The sequence below is a fragment of the Acanthopagrus latus genome, chromosome 20 (assembly GCF_904848185.1).
Source record: "Acanthopagrus latus isolate v.2019 chromosome 20, fAcaLat1.1, whole genome shotgun sequence".
Taxonomy (NCBI): domain Eukaryota; kingdom Metazoa; phylum Chordata; class Actinopteri; order Spariformes; family Sparidae; genus Acanthopagrus; species Acanthopagrus latus.
Window position 1 is genome coordinate 14,588,473 of NC_051058.1, and position 20,071 is coordinate 14,608,543.

Genomic DNA, 20,071 nt, shown 5'->3' on the forward strand with positions numbered 1-20,071 from the left:
TCGGGCTGACTTTTTTGAACAAACAAAGATCAAGTCCTGGCGCTGTCACATTAAACAACGAGAGGGAATGGATCGCTCGACTTGCAATATCAACTAACATTATCAAGGAAGTCAGATCACAAAAGCTGATATAGCAAGAGAGAGACGAGGGTGTAAAATATAGTCTGCACAGTTACAGTTTTAAATGTTGAGGAAAAATAGTTTGTATCTGTCATTTTGCTGAATTCTCTGGAAATGGATAAAAAGAAATGTGTGCCCTTTGGAACTGAGCTGGAGAAATGCTGAGCCACTCCATTTGTACCACACTTTATCAATGCTGATATGCTGTCAATATTTCATGTAGCTTACCGGTTTTGCATCTCAGCAAAGGTGCACGCTGTTTAGATTATGTGTGAAAAGCCATGTGAGGCTACCACTGTACATACATACAGTGCAGCTTATTATTGGGACAGCCACGGATCATGAAAAATGAATCTTAGCATAGCTATACATTTTTGATGAAAGAGAATAGCAAATATAAAGTGAAGTAAATAAGAAATGCTAGTCTTATTCCCTGTCCTGGAAAACCTTGCATCTCTGATAATGAATCAGACGTTTGAGGGAGGGCAACAATCCCATTTGCCATTAATTATGCCTAATCACAATTAAAAAGGTTGCTTTCCTCGCCTGCTCTTAAGTGAAGGCTGTGGAGAAGGAAAGAGAAGGCTGGGGCTTATCGTGGGAATGCAACACATTTGGAAGAAAAAGGGGGAAGGACAAATTTCTTGATTCGTGAGCCTTTTAGAGGTGATTTGTTATTTCTTTTAAATCCACATTTCTTGGCCAACATTAAAGGTTAGCAGATCTAAAGGGAGGCTCAGGGCCAGTATTGCTTGTGCTGTTTATTTTGAATTTTCCAGAGTCTGGAATAATTTTGTATCATTTAAAAAGAAGAGAGTTCTTAAGATCTTGAACTGCAAACTTGATTCCTAACTTTAAGGTTACGGGGTTAGAAAAATGGCATCTTTGTTTTCAAGTAACTCAAAAACAGGTGACAGAGAGGAGAAAAAGAAACACCGGCTCCTGCCAACAGCTTTTATGAACAGAATAAATCAAAGAAAAAACATTTAACATTTGAACTAAAATCCTAAACAGCAAAAAACAACACTGTGCAGTACGCACTTGTCTCCTCTATTTATATTGCACCACTAGAAATTTGTCATATAATAATAAATTCAGGAGGAGTCTATGCTATATAAAAAAAAAAAATCAAAAATATCAGGCGCTTCACACATTACAATCTTCCCTTTGTCATTTCCACTTGTAATTTTAGAAGCATCTCTAAAATAGTTCCAACATCATATTTTTTTTTTCAGTTTTTTTTTCCACCAAACAGTTCCCTGAAATATATTGCAAATATAAAACTATTGTCAATATCCGCAATGTGGGAGGTAAACAAGTATAATTGCATGTTTTTCTTAAAGGGCTTTCTTTTCCTCGAAAATGTCGGCAGTAACAAGACACACTTAAGAGTGGAAACTGTCTCTTCTAACTTAAGCAGCAACTCCCCACTAAGAATGTATTACTGAAGAGGCCAAAGTTTAAAACGACACTGTGGATGTGGTTATTCGGGGCTTGAAAAACACCCAGCAGATCCTGCGATCCCTCACCCCGTCTCTGCCATCAGTCAATGGGCACCAAACAAAACTTGTTCTAGCTCATTTCTGCTGCCTGACTGATTGCAAGTCCTCGCGGTGGATTTGTTAAAACTATACGAGGGGCCATGTTGAGCCGTGTTTCTTCCTGCTTAGCTTTATTTTTCTTTGGCATCCATTCTTTAGTACAGCCAGCGATGCTCGCGTTGCTCAAGAGATATAGAGCAGTAAATACAGAACATTGTAAATGTTATAATTACTCCTGCATGAGCGCCTTTCCTTGTGTTTTTGTGATGCCAGCCAGTATTCAAAATTGCACTGCTGCAATTTTTCTGTTATGATAATCAGCAATTTTTTTTTTTTCAAACAAAAGATTTTTTTTTTTTTTTTTTTTTTTATCCAATACGGAATTCGATACAAGTGGTAATCTGCTTCCTTTGTAGCCTGTAAAATCTGGTCCATGCCGGCTCAAACCAGCACAATCTCTTGTGGCCAAGCCTTCTGCTGTGACTGAAATCGAAACTATTCCGTATAGTGTTCGTGTGTGAAAAATGTGTGTGCATGTGCTGCTTTGTGTGTGGCGTCTGTGTGTGTCTGTGTGTGCGTGCGTGCGTTGCATGCAGAGGAAACAGAAAGGGAAAAAAATGTGCAATAGTAGCCTACCACATTATTAAAAAAAACGAGCGATAGTGCCAATTCAGTCTCTGTCCGCATACAGATAACGAATAAATGCCGAACTCTATTAAATCGTCCTTTAGCCATTATCGCAGGGCCAACACGCCATTTTCAGAACTTATGACGGTTCCCTATTTACTTAGCTATAAATCCTTGCCATGTAACCAACAGATTTGTGACTGGTAATGATCTGCTCAGCCAGGGCTATATGAAATGATCCTGACCTCTTTCAGATCGTCAGGAATTAAATTGACCGACTTGCCCCGGCCCCCACCATCTTTTCCCCTCTCCTATCACCGCCGTCTCGTTAGATAAAAAAAAACCCTGAAGTTCCGAGTACTCCACTCACAGCAAGACCAAGACAAGTATTATCTCCACAAGTTTTAAAATGAAAATGAGGTAAATGCGGCACCTGGGAGAAAAAGGGAAAATGTATATCTTCTATTTACTTTGCTTATGCCCCCAGAATGAACTCTTTCGAAGGCTTTGCGTAGGTTTTATATGAACCATATAATCAGAATTTTCAAAGTTAGGCTTCAGACAGTAACATCCCTAATTAATAATGTTTACGTAATTAATTAATTTACACTGTATGTTTTCAAACACATTAAAGTTTAGAGTCCTGATCATCTTTTCTTGCAAAATAGAATATTTAGAAGAATAAAAAAAAATGAAGACAAGCAGAAAAAAGGAAAATGTCACTTTATATAGCTTAGATTCTTTTTTAAATGCATTACTTTTGGCCTAAATTCCCAAAAGATAAGTATGTTTTAATGTAATTATAATTTATACATCTATATATAATATAATTAATTTTCTTTTTATATTGTTTAACCAATGAAGATTTAGATTATTTTGCTGATGTGCACTAAGAAATAAGAATAAAGCTGTAGACAGTGTTCACAGATGTCACATTCTGCTACCTCTATTTCTCCTGACATGATGGGTTACACAATGGCACGATGCTTTGCTGTTTTTCCGTTTAGCAAATACAAGTATTTAACATAAAACAATATAAAACAATATATATATATATTGTAAAGAAAAATAATACATTTCTGAAACAATAATTACAGAAAAAAACAGCAATTTCTAAAATGTGCAATATAAATGTATAGCATCACTCCCTAATAATAATTCTACACTGATGCATTTTATTTACCAACAATTTTCTTTGAGTTGCGTAAAATCTAGATTTGTAAATATTATATTTCAATATCTTAAGATTAATTTTTAATGAAAAGGAAATAACGTTTGAAAAGAAGTGTGATGCTATTTTTCAGCTTTTCCTTGACAGGGCTCTGATAGAACTCATCAGTGTCTCAAACATGACATTTCTGACAGCAAATCTCTTTCTAACTTGTGCATAAAATGTCAGAGTCACTTTTGTGTCTCACTAATTTGCCGGGAATATGCATTTCAATTACACATCGTTGCTCGTGATACATATGTTTCTAAGATGTGCAGTTCATGGGTCATCATTGAAATGGTAATAGGGAAAATGTTCAAAAAAAAAAAAAAAAGGACAACTTTATTTAGCTTTACTTAGCTGGGAATCATCTAAATATACTCACATAAAGCACTGTGGGACTAAATGTGCAAATATGCATTCAAGTATTCATCTCTGTCTTTTTTCTTTTTTCTTCCTGAGCGTGCACGTGTGCAAATGCAAAGTATTTATTTGCATGTGCGTGTGTGTGATGGTGTGCGCCTTGAGACACAGTAACCCCACCAAGTTGACAGCCGATTCTAAAGGCAATATATAATTAGTCAAAAGACGTTTGGTCATAGTTGAGAGTGGCTGCGTATGACTGGCAGCTGTGCAGGTGGGCAATAGGTGAGTGCGTCTTAAATGTTAAAACGTTTGCTGAATCCGTTGATGTATCACTGTTTTGATGCGGATCTACATTTATTCAAAACAGCTTAAGTTTAAAATAACGTGGCATATTTCGGCCAATTAAGATCACAATTCAAGATAATTGTTTTTCTCTTCTTCATTGCCACTTTCAGAACTGCTGTGCATGGATCTTTTGTAGGCATCGATGACAATGAATGAAAATTGTTAATGTGGTCTTTATCTGTTGTTTATATTCCCTCGAATTCAACAGGCTGAGCTGTTATTCAAACAAAGTGTCAGTCATCATCTTTTAATAAACAATGAACCAATTGTGAATATGTGGATAGATAATAGATCAAAACCATTAAGAAGTCCAAACAGAATTTGAGATTTTTGATTTAGGGCTGATACTTAACAATAAATACAAATATTCAGGGGCTAAAGGATCATTTCTATGAAGTCTTGTGCAAAAACACTGAAGTGATTCTTTTTTTATATCAGGCGTCAACTATATGAAAACCTGAGCTCTTAAATGTGTTAATTTTGAGCACTTGAATTGTGTAAATTCACCTTCCTGGGAGTTTAAAGAAGGATCAGAGAACAAGCTTTAGCAAGTCTGTGTGTGCACGTATGTCTGTGTATGTGTGTGGACCTTGACGGAGGATGGAGGATCTATTATTGTCCACGGTCCACACCCGGCTGGAGAACAGCTGTCTGACGGTTGGAGTGGGGAGGCCGGGATTTTGAATTGAAACGTGTGTTGAATTGTGTGTTTGTGTTTTGGTGTGTGTGCGCATGGGTCACAATCTGGCTTTAGCCAGACACTGGTCCCATGCCCCGAGCCCACTCACTGGCAGACCAGCTTTGCATTAAACAGTGTTCCTTCCGCATGACTTGGTGACAATACTGTGGTTTCAGCTCTCGATGGCTCCTATGAGGGGCCCACTACCTCACCCTGGGGGCCGGTCAGCCACCCACACTGGCGTCGCTCGGGCCCCTGATTAGCACCTCACCTGGTTCTCTGAGGAGCTGGCGTCATCCCCCAGGAGCTCGTTGCGCACCTCATCACTGTAGGCAATGCGTGACCTTTTCTGCAGGGGGAGGAGGATGAGGAAGAAGGACAAAAAGAAGAAGAGAGGGGAGAAACAGAGGAGAGCAAAAAGAGAAAACAAGTGGGGAAATATGGATTAGTACTGTTGTTGATGCAAAAACACAACAGGCATTCCTTAAGCACGAGAGCCCCCTAATGGTACTCGGTGACAAGTCATACACATGCAGGTTGGTCGTTTGCGCCTGCATGTGTGTGAGCGCGTCTCTGTGAGTGTGTGCCTCCATAACACATGTACTGAAAACAAGCATGTCTGGGTTTGTGCCCAGGACTCCCTTCCAAGGTGATCTACTGTACCTAGTGCACTTGTGCCACAGAAGTGGTGGCAGAGAGCCCCCCCTCCAACTTGCCCACTTAAACAAATATAAGTTGAGGGATAAAAAACCTCCTCTTGTGTGCATGGAGAGGCTGTGGAACAGGGGGACAGGGGAGAGGGCCAGGCAGATGTATTATGAGGAAGTATCACTTGTCAGCGCTAAATCTTTTCTGGGGGCTGTCACCGCTGTCATCCCAGTGCAGTGGCAGGCTCTGTGATAACACCAATGCTGAGACTCAGACAGGGAATAATTCATCACCCATTGGCGGCCCATCGGATTTGGGGTTGCCTCTCTCTCTCTCACACACACACACAAGCACAAACTCTCTCACACTCTCTCTCTTTCTCTGTCTCCACACAGGCTAGAATAAGAGGGAATGCCATGTCCAAAAAAACATTTCATACACACTTCAGAGTGTGCCACCTCCGATTGTCGAAGAGTAGGCTGCCGTTGTACCGCTTGTTTACAGACGCCCGACCCATGGAAAAACAGCCTCTTGGCATGCCCTCTAAACTAAATACACACCAGCAGCAGACACAGAAAGTGTTTACTAAGCCTCCTTCGCTTTCTCTCCCTGCCTTGACAGGGTTTCTAGGTGGGCTGCAGGAGGTGGGCAAAATCAAAGACAAACACCAGCATAGGAATGAAAATATCACTTTTTCTCAACACGAAATTCTTTCTATTTTCTATATTTACTTAGTTCTCCACTCTGAATAAATAAAACAAAGTAAGAGAATCAGTGGAGGAACACCAATTACCTGTTGGGGACAAATACAGTATCCTTTTCCAAATTTCTTTCTGTTATCAGGTAAAGTTTGAAGAAGCTATTGCAAGTACTTTGATGCTGCCTTCCATGAGAGGAGCACAAATCAAACTTGAAAAAGCCAATTCTAACCTCAAGAACGATGATATCAAGTTCCTTGATTGAAATAACTTTGGAACCAATCACAATCGAGCAAGTCAAGGTTTTTGTTTTTTTTTATTTGTCTCTCCTCATAATCTGGAGCACTGAGTGGAAAGTCATGGCTGATGTGATTTGGTTGTTATTATCGTGATGGTGAGGGCCACAGTTCTCTGGAGTAATTACCGACTAGACGGAGGGCCTGATTGACCCGGACCACAAAACCCATTAGATAAAGAGCGCACCCAAACAATACTCAACCGCAGGGACCTTCGCTAACCACAGAACGCCTACTGTGGGGAAAAGAGAAGATCGGCAACACTGACTCAAATAAAACACATATCCCCCCGCCCCACTCCCACACACACAGGAGCACTGTGTCAAAATGTGCTGTTCAAGATGTTTTTGCAATTGTTTTGTGATTGGGCCAAACAACAGTCAGCTCAATTATTAACTTTTAAGTTTCGTGATAATTGTTGCAACGCTCAATTATGTGACAGCAAATTTCCTAATATCTAGAAAGGCTGGTGAAAATGTCATGTATGTGTGTAATCTTCTTTTGATTAAAATCAATACAGATAAGGCGCTCCATGGCAAATATAAGTGACGTAAACTTACAAATATAATACAGTTATACCTTATGAAACTGGCCATTTATTTCAGGAAAACGTATCTCAAAATATTAAGTAATCAAGTGTTACTGCACTAAAACTGAATTATCTAAACATTTAATTCATGCAGACACTTATTTTAACTCATTTTTATAATGCCACGACTTCTGTGCTGGGATAAGGAAGTGGTCACCGTTGTGCTGTCAGGACATAAAAAGAAATATCAGATTTGAGTAAAACCAGACAGACAATAAGCATCAATTTGAAGACAGCATGTACACTTGTACACAAGGCACACACACTCACACATATTTGTTGCTAGGAAAACACCCACATATTCCATTTAAGTCGAGTTTCATCTTAAAGAGCTGCAGTGCAACTTGGGGGGAAAGACGACTTCACCAGTAATTGAGACGAGGAAGCCTGGGAGAAGCATTGATTTGAATGTTAAGGCTTACGTTGCCTTCAAACCATATGCGGGGTCTTTTTTTTTTTTTTTTGGGTATTTCTAAATAGCTGTCTGTTACAGATGAATGTACGAAGTGTTTCTGCAATGAGAACAGTGTAGATAACAAAGGAAGTATAAAGAATGAAAAATGTCATTGAAATGAAAGTGTTGCCGCTACTTCCCCTGTACCTACAGTATACACTCCGGTTTTTGGATTCCCCCTCTGGAAAACAACAGATTCCTGAGTGATTACTGCCTTTCCATTTGATGTAAAACATAAACAGCTGCGCAATATTGACTGCTTAATAAAGTGGCAGATTTTGATTGGAAGTTATGGTGTCAAGAAAAAAAAAAATCTTAAGTGACAACAGGATCACTCTCGGGGTCAGAAAAGCAGATATAAGATACCTGTTCCTGCAAAATCTTTTATTCTATAAAGAAAATGCACCGAAACTCTCTCTTTTCAGTTACAGTATGTAAAGACTGAGCTCCTCCGCTTCTTAAGACAAAACCAACTAATCAGGCTTTGTAATCTAAAAAAGAATGAGCGCTTTCAGAAGATACCTTATTGCTCAAAAAAAGAAAAAAGGAGCTTTTTTTAATCCTTTTGAAAGGTCTGTCTTTTGTCACTTTTTTAATCTTGGGTGAGAATTTGCTTCTATTCCCGGAAGCACACAGGAGAAGTACAAAGGTACATCTTAACTTTATGCAAAGTGGCCTGCCTTTAAAACTCCACACATCCCGTCAAATGCAGCGATGGAGGAGCTGGTGTCCTGTCAAAAACACACGTTTTACCTCTGTTGACATGGATAGCAAGAGAAGAAAAAAAAAACTATTCTTCTTTACCCATCAAAATGTAATTACATATGCATGCATAACAATTCATATCAGATATGCTAATCAGTTTGGCATAATCCTCTGAGCAGCAAATTATATTTATTTAATTATAGCAAATATATGGCGCTTCCCTTTGTGTGCATTTACTTTCTAGTATATGTGCACGCATGTGTATATATTTTTTAAATTAACATGATGATTTTTGAGTTCTCCCACAGTCCAGAGAGAAGAAAGTAAATCTTAAAAAAACATCTGTTTACATAGGGTGTATCAATAATTGCAAAACAGTGACCTTCCCTAATTTCAAGCAGTCAACAATAACGGTCTTTGTAATGTAAAAGATAAGTTGCCCATCTACAAAATAAAATCACCATAATTAAAATCAAATAAACTGAGATTTCTATTCATATTTCACTCCCTTCCAACACTCTTCCTCGCTTTTTTGCCCAGCACAACGAGCGACACGAGGACAAGCGCAAATTATTGTGGCGCCTGGAAAGCAGAAAAATGTAAACAGTTCATTATATGGGAAATAAAAGGCGTAAAAATACCCTGGGGCAGAGTGTAATGAGGAGCCCTGAAGTTCCTTTGCACAAGCTTTTTCTTCCACGTTCCCAAGCTTTCCCTTCTTACCCCAGCACACACGGCTGGTGGCATAGCATGAGGAGTAATTAACCATATTCAATTTAAAAAACTATGTTCCATTACAGGCTTTTTGCACCAGTAGGAAAGTGGCTGGGCATTTCCAAATTTAGATCTAATAACACTTAAGTCCAGCTCCATGTGGTTGTCTGAAACTGCCATTTAAACTTCTAATTTTCCAAACCGTCAGAGTTGTTCCATCACAACCCCTAGGGCTGCAACTGACAGTGATTTTCAGTGTCAATTATTTTCTTGATTAATTATCTCTGAGAAAGGTGAAAAATTACAGTTGGTGTTTCCCAAAGGCAAGTTCATATCCCCATCCAAGAGATATTCAATTTACTGGCACAGTGCAAAAAAAGATGTAAGAGAACAAGAAGCTTAAATCAGAGAATTTTGACTTTTTTCTTTAAAAAAAAAAAAAAAAAAAGACTCAAACAGATCAATCAATTATCAAAATACAGATGACAACTACTCAGTTAAAATAAAAACAACTTTCAGGTGGGCGCAAAATGCACACAAATAAAAAATGTTTTTGTGAGTGTAATATCGTTTGACATTATGTAAAAACTGCGACGACATGACAGTGAGGTGGTGGAATAAAACATCTCTGTGTTCTCAAGAATGCGCGCTAAACTCAAAGGTTATCGGTATCCCTTCCTTTCCTCCCCCTGCTGTGATATTTTCCCAGGTGATGTGTGGACCAGTGCCAGCAGGTCACACTCTGGTCCTCTCGCCCCACAAGTGGGGGCAGAGGTGGACTGATGCGGCATGGCGTTGAAAGGAAGCCGAGACCTTTAAGCAGGCACAAGTATCACAACAGCATCTTAAATAATGCATCTCTGCTTGGCAGGGGGTTAACACGCACACCCGGCACAAAGGAAAACACACACACACAAATTGTTGTCTTCAACTCTGCTTTTACACCAACAAATCTGAAGAGGTTGTTCAATTAAGTAAGGGCTCTTTTTTTAATGCATTTGATATATTATCAGACGAAGGCAAGTAGCTACAATTGGGATTGTCACAGGAGGGTGTCATTTGTGCCTTTGTTTCACTGTGGTCTTTGGTGCCATCGGATCCTCCACTTCTGACTGACTGTGTCTGTGTGTCTGTGTGTCTGTGTGCGTTTATGTGTGTGTGTTTTGTGCGAGTGAGTATGCGGGCTACTGTATGAGCAAAGCAGGCTTCTACGAGCCTTTGCATTCCCAGGGAAAACCTCCTTTAGAGAGCGTAAGCTTGCGACATATGTGAACGGCAGCCCGGTGTGTGTTCTCTCCGCTAATAGAAGTGCAGCGGTGGTAGAGAAGCCGGAGCCTTAGATAACAGCATGGGGCCTCTCATTAGCTCACAGGTTGGTGCTTTGGCGGCTTCTACACGCGAGGCATTGTGTTCTTTTTCCATGAAAAACCTGAAGGAGTCTCAGAGAAGCGCTTGTCGGGAAAAAAAAACACAAATAAAAAAAGGTGAATGATCAACCGAGGCATGGTAATAAATGAGCCTGCAACATATCCAAACAGGTACGAGGTGACAGGAGTTTTTTATGGGTGACAGCGAGTATCAGCTTCAACAATGTTTTTTTTTTTTTTTTTTAAAGAGACAACTGTGGAAAAAAACTTGTCTTTATTAGCTTAAGTCAATAAAAAAAAAAACAATTAAAACCTTATTCCTATTGTAACATTCTATCACTGAATCCATCAGTTGTCTTGTTAGACCACAAGTAAACAGGATTTTATCTCTGGGGGGAAATACCTAGCCCTTTGCTGGTGAAAGAGTATATTATTGTGATAGGGGCCTTTCATGCTTGTACCTCTGTGATACCGGTGGTGTATTTCCCTGTCAAAGTCATTTCTATTGCTAAGTACAGCCGAGATCAGTCAATAAGCCTAACGACTGTACCCACAAAGCAAGAGGCCGAGAGGCGGCAAGAGAAGAGAGGAGGGGAGGGGGGGATTGCAAGTGAACTCCAAACAAAAGAGCAAATTCGAGGAGGGCTTTGATTGAAGAAGCGCCATATACTTTTTGAAGGCCGAGGGATCATCTCTCAATGGTTATTTCTTTAAGGCATGAGGGCCCGATTAAACCCAATATTAAAATATGGAGGCGCTTCTAATGAAAAATCAAAGGCCCTGTTTCCCCTCCCACACCCCCATCCTTCCATCTCTCTTTCCCTCCGTCTCTCGAGTTCTGACAGGTTTTTCCTCCCCTAGCCCTTGGTTGTGTAGGAGGGGACAGGAGGAGAGACAGAAAGAAAGTGTGAAAAGAGAGACAGAAAGAAAGAAGAGAGCAAGAGAAGGAAGGAGAGAAAACAGGGAAAGAGGGAGGGTTATAGAGATGAGGGACCTAGGTGCTGGTGGTGCAAAACAGAGACAGACAGCATTGGTTGGAGGAGTAAATCAATAGAGCAGAGCCGTCGGGGAGGCGGGCAGCCAGGGCAAGGAGAGAGGAGAGGAGAGGGGGAACCGGCGCAGGGGCTCGGGCTCCGATCACAACGCTGGCTTCTGGCGTGCAGTGGGGAATAAAGTGGGCCTCCCCGGGTCAGCACCAGAGAAAAAGGTGAGATTAGAGGAAAGTGGAGGAGGGATTTTCACAGAGTGAAGGTGGGAGGGGTGGGAGAGGTGGGTGTCGGAGGATGACGAGGAGAGAAAAAGTGTGTGTGTGGAGGAGGAGGAGAGGGGGGGTGTTAGGAGATGTGCATTGCAGGATACCTGGCAAGCCAGGGACCAACCGGCCCATTAGCCTGTGGCTACCTACATATGGTTCACTGAACCCTCTGCTGAGAAGAGCTCCTCTCCTATCAGTCTTCCCATCTTTTTTAAAGAAAGAAATACCTTCACTTTTAACCCTTTCTCTGCTTTGGAAAGAGGTTCACTCCTGACCTCGATTTATGATTCATTTTTTGTTTGATGTCTATTCTTGGAGTGTTATCTAAAATTGAAAAATGTAATAAAAAAAAAAAAACCTAGACACAAAGGGAGAGGAGCCGGGCCTGCTGAGCATGTGCATGTGCGCGTCCGTCAGTGGACATGCACAGAAGACTATCTCCTTCAGTGCTTTGCCTTTTCTTGTAATGTGACCATTGTTGCCGCTGAATAGCCCGCTCATTAGCATAAGAATACAGCAGCACATATAGGGACTTAGCCAGATCATTATCTCTATATATTTATGTATACTTTGTTATTTCACTAGCTGGAGCACATTCAAATGCTGATGAGGCCAGTAAGGCCCCCCTCCAAAGCCCTTCCAACATGTGCCCTCCTGAACTTCCCAATACGCTTACGAGTTTCCTGGGAGTCTGCAGGTTTTGTACTGGAATTTACGACAGTAGTTCAAAAATTATGAGCAACAGCAACTAAAAGCTGCAGAGAAGTCATGCTAACATCCCCTTAAAAGGAATTTTTTAAAAACAAAAGTATGTAAAGAAGATCATGCACATTGAACAATTGACAAAAACAATCATCTGCTCTTCATTCTTAAGAAAGTGGCAGAAAATATAAAAGTAACACTGCAAAGGAAAAAAATGGACAAATAACAATAATTTAATGAGCCATTAGGTGATAGATTTTTTGTTCCAACTGCAAATTCTTGGCCATTTCACACAAGCACTTAAAGCAGAGAATGTGTTATGTGAAACAGATAATTTTCTAAACGTACAAAGGCAAGAATGCATAAAAAGTTTGACGACGCAGAACAAACAAGAGCTCTATGGTGATGAGGAGAACAAAACTAAAGAGTTTAGTCTCACTGCAGGAGTAGGCTGATGCTCTAATGGTGGCCAACCTCTGGGATAATTGAAAAAAAAAAACCTAATTCATCTTCCACAATGTAATTCTGATCAAGGCTACAGCCAGATTCCACTGCAGGCTTCAAAAACAGCAGAGAAAAGGCAAAACTGTTGGTCGCTGAGAGCAAAAAACACAATCCCTTTCTCTCTGGCACGCTCCCTCATTAGAAACACTTAGGATGAGAGGAAGAAACTAAGTTTAATTGTGTGTCTGCACGTGTGTGCTGAGGGGGCGCTAGCCAGGGTTAAAACATTTGTAAACACGAAGCTTTAACTATGAAGAAACGCCAGCAAAGATGCAATGTAAAGAATTCTTCCACTATTTACCCCTTTCCTCACTCTCTTTCTCTCTTTCTCTCTCTCTCTCCTTTCTCTGAGGTTTACTTATTAAAAAGCAAATGCTGCTGCCTAAAATACAGAGGAAAAACACAGACCCAATGATTCATAATATATTTCATAAATACTTCATGAATCCCTTCACCATACTTAAGCCAGTCTGGCAAAAAAAAAAAAAAAAAGAAAACACTGTCACCTATTCTAGTACCCGCTTGTCAGCACATCACTGGGGAGTGGGTGTCACATGTCACTTCTGGTTTACACTTCTGCGTGGGACAGGCTCGGTGCACGGAAATCGGGGGTAGGACAGAAAGAAGAACAGAAGGAAATGTGAAGGGGAGGTGGAAAGGGGGAGTAAAGAGAGGGAGGAGGGGAAGGAGGAGGAAGGGGGTGTTATCATATCATCGCCCCATGTCTTTATATTTTCCCCCTTATTATCTTTGGCCCCCACTCACTCCAGTCACTCAATCACACAAGCCCTGAGGACAGCGAGGGGACCTGGGAGGGCCTTCGCTTCATGCCAGACTCAGCCAGACAAGCGTCTGAAAGCTATACTGATCACTGTCAGTGTATGTGTGTGTGTGTGTGTGTGTGTGTGTGTGTGTGTGTGTGTGTGTGTGTGTGTGTGTGTGTGTGTGTGTGTGTGTGTGTGTGTGTAGAAGTACGGCGACTTTGGAGGGGCCAGGAGAGATAAGCGAGAGAGGAAACAATCGCGTGGAAGGATAACGGCCGAATTTGCACACTGCCAAACAAAACCTGTGCTCCAGGCATAATGCAGATACCCCATCCATACAGACAAGTGTTAACATAAAGAGACAGAGAGGGAGTAGAGGGTGATCTGCTTACAAATTATAGGCTGTGTGGTTTCTGCAATTCGACGACTGACAAGAACTCATCTTGTTAACGACTGTAAAACTCATAAAGATGACAGGAAAGCAAATTACCCCAAAATGTATTCCCACTTCTCTGGCTGGGTTCTTAACACTTCATCGTATTCTAAAATGGTTGGCAACACATTTCTATGTGACAATTTTGCACTTGTATTTCTTTTAACTTCAATATCAACTGTGGTCAAAACAAGGGTAACACGTGCTACTTTTCCAGCCAGGTTTGATTCTAGGGATCGATCAATATGTTTTCTTCAGGGCCAATACCAACACCTATCATTACTAATCAAAGAGACATATATTTTGAACCAACTAGGGTTGCAACAGTACAAGATTTTCACAGCACCATGTAAAAAAATTATCTCTGTTTTACAATGACACATTATGTGGTTTTACACAACTATCATTATTGATATCAGTTACAACAACTCTTAAAGGGACGAAGATAGAAGGATTTTTGTGGTTGGAGAAATACTTACTAATGATACAAAATATGATGTCCTGACAGACATTAAACTTGATGTAACCTTGAAATAAATAAAGAAACGGTGGAATTCAATAACTTAGATAAGTAAACGTCCACGGTACGATCAAAGTTAATTTTCGCACCATGGTGTACCTTGAACTGGTATAACTGAGCATCTTAGTGTCTGAATATATATTAAAAACAGTGATGGAATGTAATCAAGTACGGTTTTTCTCAAGACCTAGAATTGAGCACAATTTTGCTGGACTTGTACTTGACATGGGTATTGCCATTATATATTATTTATATCATCCACTCCACTACATTTTGGAGGCAAGTTTTAAGTTGTTAATACATTACATTTATTGGATAACTTTAGCCCCTGGTTACTTTATATATCCTTCTCAGACATATATTTATCAGAGATTGGACAACAACAACAAAAAAAAACACAAGTTCCGATTATCAGACAAATGCTGAACATCAGCTCCAATAATCATCTAGGCCCGTTATGCATCAATCCCCATTATCAACAATCCAAATTACAATGTTATGCCTTCAGCAAGACCCTAACAGTCCCCTTTCATTCAATCAAGCGTAATCCAAAATTAAACAAAACATATTTGAATCTGCTGGATTCTGTTTTGTTTTGTTTGGTTCTGGATCAAAACTACTTTCATCAAGATCCATTCATGAAATTGACAAAGATGTAGAAAAACAACCAGCTTTGCAATGTTAAAGAAAGTGGAGAAAAAAAGGTCTCATTATCAAGTTCCACACAAAAAGTAAATGGGGCTATATTGAGCCAAGATCCATCATCCATCCATGTTTCACTGAAATCCATTCAGCAGTTTTTGTTTAATCCTGGAGACAAACCAAGCGGACACGGTAAAAACACAACCTCCTGGGCAGAAGTAATTAATGTAAATTGTGTTGTACTGAAGACTGTTTTAATGCTTACATGTATTAATGCTCAACTGCCACAACAGTGGTTGAAAACACTGTCATGCTATTCAAGTCATGAAAAGCAGTACAGTCCCCGTGTAGGAACAAAACAACCAGCACCTTTCGGCACTGCTGGTTAGATATCAGTGTTTCACAGTTCACATTTCTCTATTCACGCATTTTTATGATTAGAAAAGTCGCAAAAATAATTAAAACTCTTACTAACTAACTATTTCACATGGCAAAATTCTTGTTGGGTCTCACTCGCCTTTTTTCTGATATAAAATGAGAACATAGTACTTCTGGACAAAACATCCTTTTGTCCCTATTGCAACACTGTCCTTCAACCCAGGTTTGACCCCCTGCTGCCATTACACCATCAAACCAATAACAAAAATGGTCTCAACACGAGCAACAAAAGGCTAATCCGAAAATGAATCCCATCTTCGTGTCCAAAAAGACAACATGTAAAAGCCTCCAATGCCACAAATCCACAAAGGGCTCGATGAAGACATACTGCGCACAACAACTTCCGAATGAAAGACATAATTCATAAGTAGAGAAGCAGATCTATTTGTTTACATCTTAAATCTGCACTTGGCTCAGAGGAAATACACAGGAAAAATCCCCATCAATTGAGGGACTCCTTTTTAAAATCGGTTATGAGTGATTCGACTTTGGTGTCATTGATGGGTTGTTAAGCAACACACCATGAAAAGACTCAATCTGCCTTTACTCCTCTGTGTCTACTAAGAGCAAGTAAGCCAAGGCAACCTAAGGCGATTTAAAGTGTTTAACATCCAACTAATGTTGGTCTCTCATGTTGTCTGTTTGCCAGAGTCACCATAAGGAGGACAGGGGGCAAACAACGGGAACCCTTCAAGATGGATTACAACAATGCCAATTTAAAATCACTACAGGCTTGGTTCTGGCATGAGATGTACAGTGGTCGTAAAATATCCCATCAAGACCTGAATCTCAATATAATTATCAGCATCTGGTTTTAAAAAAGGACATCTTTTAAGTCAGAGCCTCTTAAGACGAAGAATCGACGTTCTGATAAATGACTTTGCAAACTCTTTCTCTGTTTAGGTTTGCTCAGTGTGTTGCTAATAATCAGTTTGGACACTTTGAGCAGAAGTTGGATAATCTGCACAACCTTGAATTGTCCATGACCACCAATTAAAATTTCACATGAGCATTCACATTACATAAATTAATCATTATCCTCACATTCATCCATTTGGCTCGGTTACATACGTACCATGGTACAAGGTCCGTTATTGGATTTCTCCACATATGTTGTCATCTTATAGACATAAGTAGCTTTATTGCTGACCTTGACATTGTCCGTTGGTACACAAATGTGTTCATACTTGTGTTTATTCACATTCTATTTTTTGTTTTGTTGAATGGTGGGTCTCAGCCCAAAACAGACCCCATTAACTTTTGGTGTGGATCTAGATAAAGTGACAGATCCAGGAATTATTCTCTTACTTTCTTAACATTGTGAGATAGGGCTTATTTGTTATTCGTTATGGTTGACCTGTTATGCGAGGGTTTAAACTTCAGAGCAATGAAGGGAGTTTAATTTTGGAGAAGTCTTGATTGAATTAAAGGGGACTCTTAGGCTTTGGCAGAGGTAAGCATTCTATTGAGTTCAGTTTTATGTCTAATCTATTTGGGATATTTTATCATTTTGTTTACATTCCAAATCCAATATCTGAATAGTGAGAATCAAAAGTTACATGCTTCTTGGAGTAGATGTCCTTGCAATATTATGCTATTACATTATTATCAATTCAGAGGCATAAATGATCTGAAAATGACAGTTGATGACAGTAACATTTATCGCAAATGTTGTCCAGCATAAAGTAGTTATTTTGACCGGCTTATACTTTGAATGGAGAGTAAATAACAGTTCCCACACTTAACTTCAACCGAGAACGGAAAGCATCTACTTAGAAAAAAGAGTCTATACTTTATGGGCATTTCAAAAACCCTGGAAATATGTTAGTTCATTGCCAATGATGATCCGATAGTGGATGACCCTCAAATGCAGAGGCAACAAATTGCTCTGGGGTTTGGAATGAGGAGAAGAGGGTTATGGAAAACTTCTGACAGCATTATTACTGGCAGCTGAAGCTTGTAGCGGGAGCTGTACGGTTTAAAGTCAAGAGTCATTCATTAGTTCTTCTGCAGCAACTCTATTTATTACAGTACTTGGGACTAAATAAGGAGTTCAAGTTCAAGTTCAGCTTAAGAAATCGTGAGTTGCAGAAGTTTGCCTTGGCCTCATCTGAAGTGTGCTCACATTTGATACACATCCGATTTGATCATTCACTGATCTTGCTCGCATTTCCATAATTCAAATCAAAACAATTCTCATCATTCACAAGTTGTTCTTGAGAGTCCAATGTGCCACTTCATTGAGCACAGCAAGGTTTGGCCCAAATAAAAGCTAAATTTCATGATATCTCCAGAAGGTCATATCACTTTTGAAATTGATATTGAGTTTTAAAAAAATTAAACAGGAAATATAAAGTGGAATCAGTACCAACAGCTTTTTCATTTCATTCACATCAGTATACCTGGAAAATAAACTGTTCAATATTTCAAGGTTGGCTGATTCTTTGGAAATGCATTAATTATCTCCCTGGGCGGACACTTGGAGGCATTCCATCTAAAGGTTTTTTATTAAAGGAAACTGCAGTCCAGACATCATACTTGACCGTGACTGGCAAGCAATACCCCAATAGACAATTACATATTAACAAGTGTAAGTTGTATCCCTGTGACAATTGACCTCTTTATTCAGTATCAGAAAAGGCAGGCGAGATCAACTAATGCAGTATGGAACAGACGAGGAATGACAGTCATAATGTCCAACTTTACTGAATAGGCTTCTTATAGTACTGTACTTAAGGTGAATAAAAATTTGTACAACGTACAGTATTTTTTCACATCATCTTATAATGTGCATTATATATTGTGAAGACAAATTTGGCAATCTCATATGAAGACTGTGTAATGATGTGTTTTTTCAAAAGAAACACTGATGCTTTGTAATGAAGGACATCTTCGTGGTCCTTGATGAAATAGTGAACAGCGTGTTATGACAACAATAGATTTTCATTCTGAGTGGGCATTGATCTTATGAAAATTAATCCTTACCCAGTGACTGTCAACAACACTGCCTTGACCACTACTGGCACCAATTCCCACTTAATGTCAGAAAAATGGGAAGCATTCATCTATAAAACTTGTCAGTTGACTCCTTGGAGTCAAGGATCCTTGAACACAAAGCCTCTCACAGTTGAACCAGAGGGGTTTTTGTTATTGAAAAGACAAAAAAAGGAGGGGAAATATTCTCAGCAATACCTAATGTCAGTATGATTAATAGAAAGAGTGAGAGTTGCAGATTAAATGCAAATGTAAAACAGACATTCCACTTTTGTATAGAGGCATTCATATTCATTCATATTTTGTTTGGCTTCCCTAATTCACTTTAAAAGAATGACTGGGCGCAGACAAATGACTGAAAATATATAAAGTTGGACGCCAGACTACTATAAGAAACTTTGTAATAAATGGGCTTTTACCACAAGGACATTTTGGTAACATTATATTCAATCTCTATTACAAAGCATAAAGGATGAGGTCAGGCTTAATAATGAGTGGAAGGATTTATCATAACAAGTCCACTCATACATCAGAAAGCAAAGTAATTGGTGCCCAATATTGTCCTTTTCATATACCTTAAGTAGGAGAGAATTCTTAGAGCAACACCGCCATCTGCTGCACAAAGACTTCAACAACCACAGCATACTGATGCCTCAAAATCCATCCCAACACTCTGTATATTCTGTGAAACACCATTAAGAGGTAATAGGTACGTACAAAAAGTGGGTGTAAAAGAATACGATGCAGATTAAATGCAAAACTTGAAGAAGTATCCAAAACAAAATGCTAAAATGCTCTAAGCACTTAAAACTAGTCGTTTCTCACATTTATACCCATGAGATCATGTTTACAATCAATTTATACAGGTTGTTAACTGTTGGTTCACTAAAATGTGAGTTTGACTAAAAATATTTCCCGTTTACTAAAGATATGCAAGAACCGACCTAACAACACAACACGGAACAGCTTTGAAAAGAGCGAGAAAGGAATAGCTTTGATATTAAAAATACATACTGACAGCAGAGAAGACACCTCCATGAGTTTCAAAATAACCTCGAAGTCTCTGAGCTGCTGTTGCTTTGTGACAGCTTATGACATTCTCACCATGCTCATATCAGAGGTGTGATTGCACATTTACAATTAGCATGGTACAGAATTTGAGGTGGATTGGAAAAATGGATTGGGTTTTGAGACAGACGCAGCAGACGTAGACCCCCATGGTCCCTGCTGGGATGGACCAAACATGGTCCTTTGAAGATGGTGGCTCTGTTTACCCGATAGATTTCATTAAATTAAGCTTATGTTGGGCCTCTTCTTTGCCTGATCAAAGCCACTGCTAAGAGCCACGGCACCATGCTTCCCATGACATGAACAAGTCATCAAATAGGATTTTCAATTGTCCACACTCTTCTTATGGTCTGACTGGCATCCCCTTTAGCTGCTGCAATGCCCATTTTGCC

General features: G+C 39.6%; 1 protein-coding gene across 4 annotated transcripts in view; it reads right to left on the minus strand.

Moving 5' to 3' along the window:
• vti1a (vesicle transport through interaction with t-SNAREs 1A) overlaps positions 1-20,071 on the minus strand; it is a 126,977-nt gene that overhangs the window by 96,337 nt on the left and 10,569 nt on the right. For all 4 annotated transcript variants that reach the window (XM_037081316.1, XM_037081318.1, XM_037081315.1 and 1 more), the window contains exon 4: positions 5,160-5,237. In XM_037081316.1, coding sequence (XP_036937211.1) covers positions 5,160-5,237 — 78 coding nt within the window. The remainder of the gene's footprint in view (positions 1-5,159; positions 5,238-20,071) is intronic.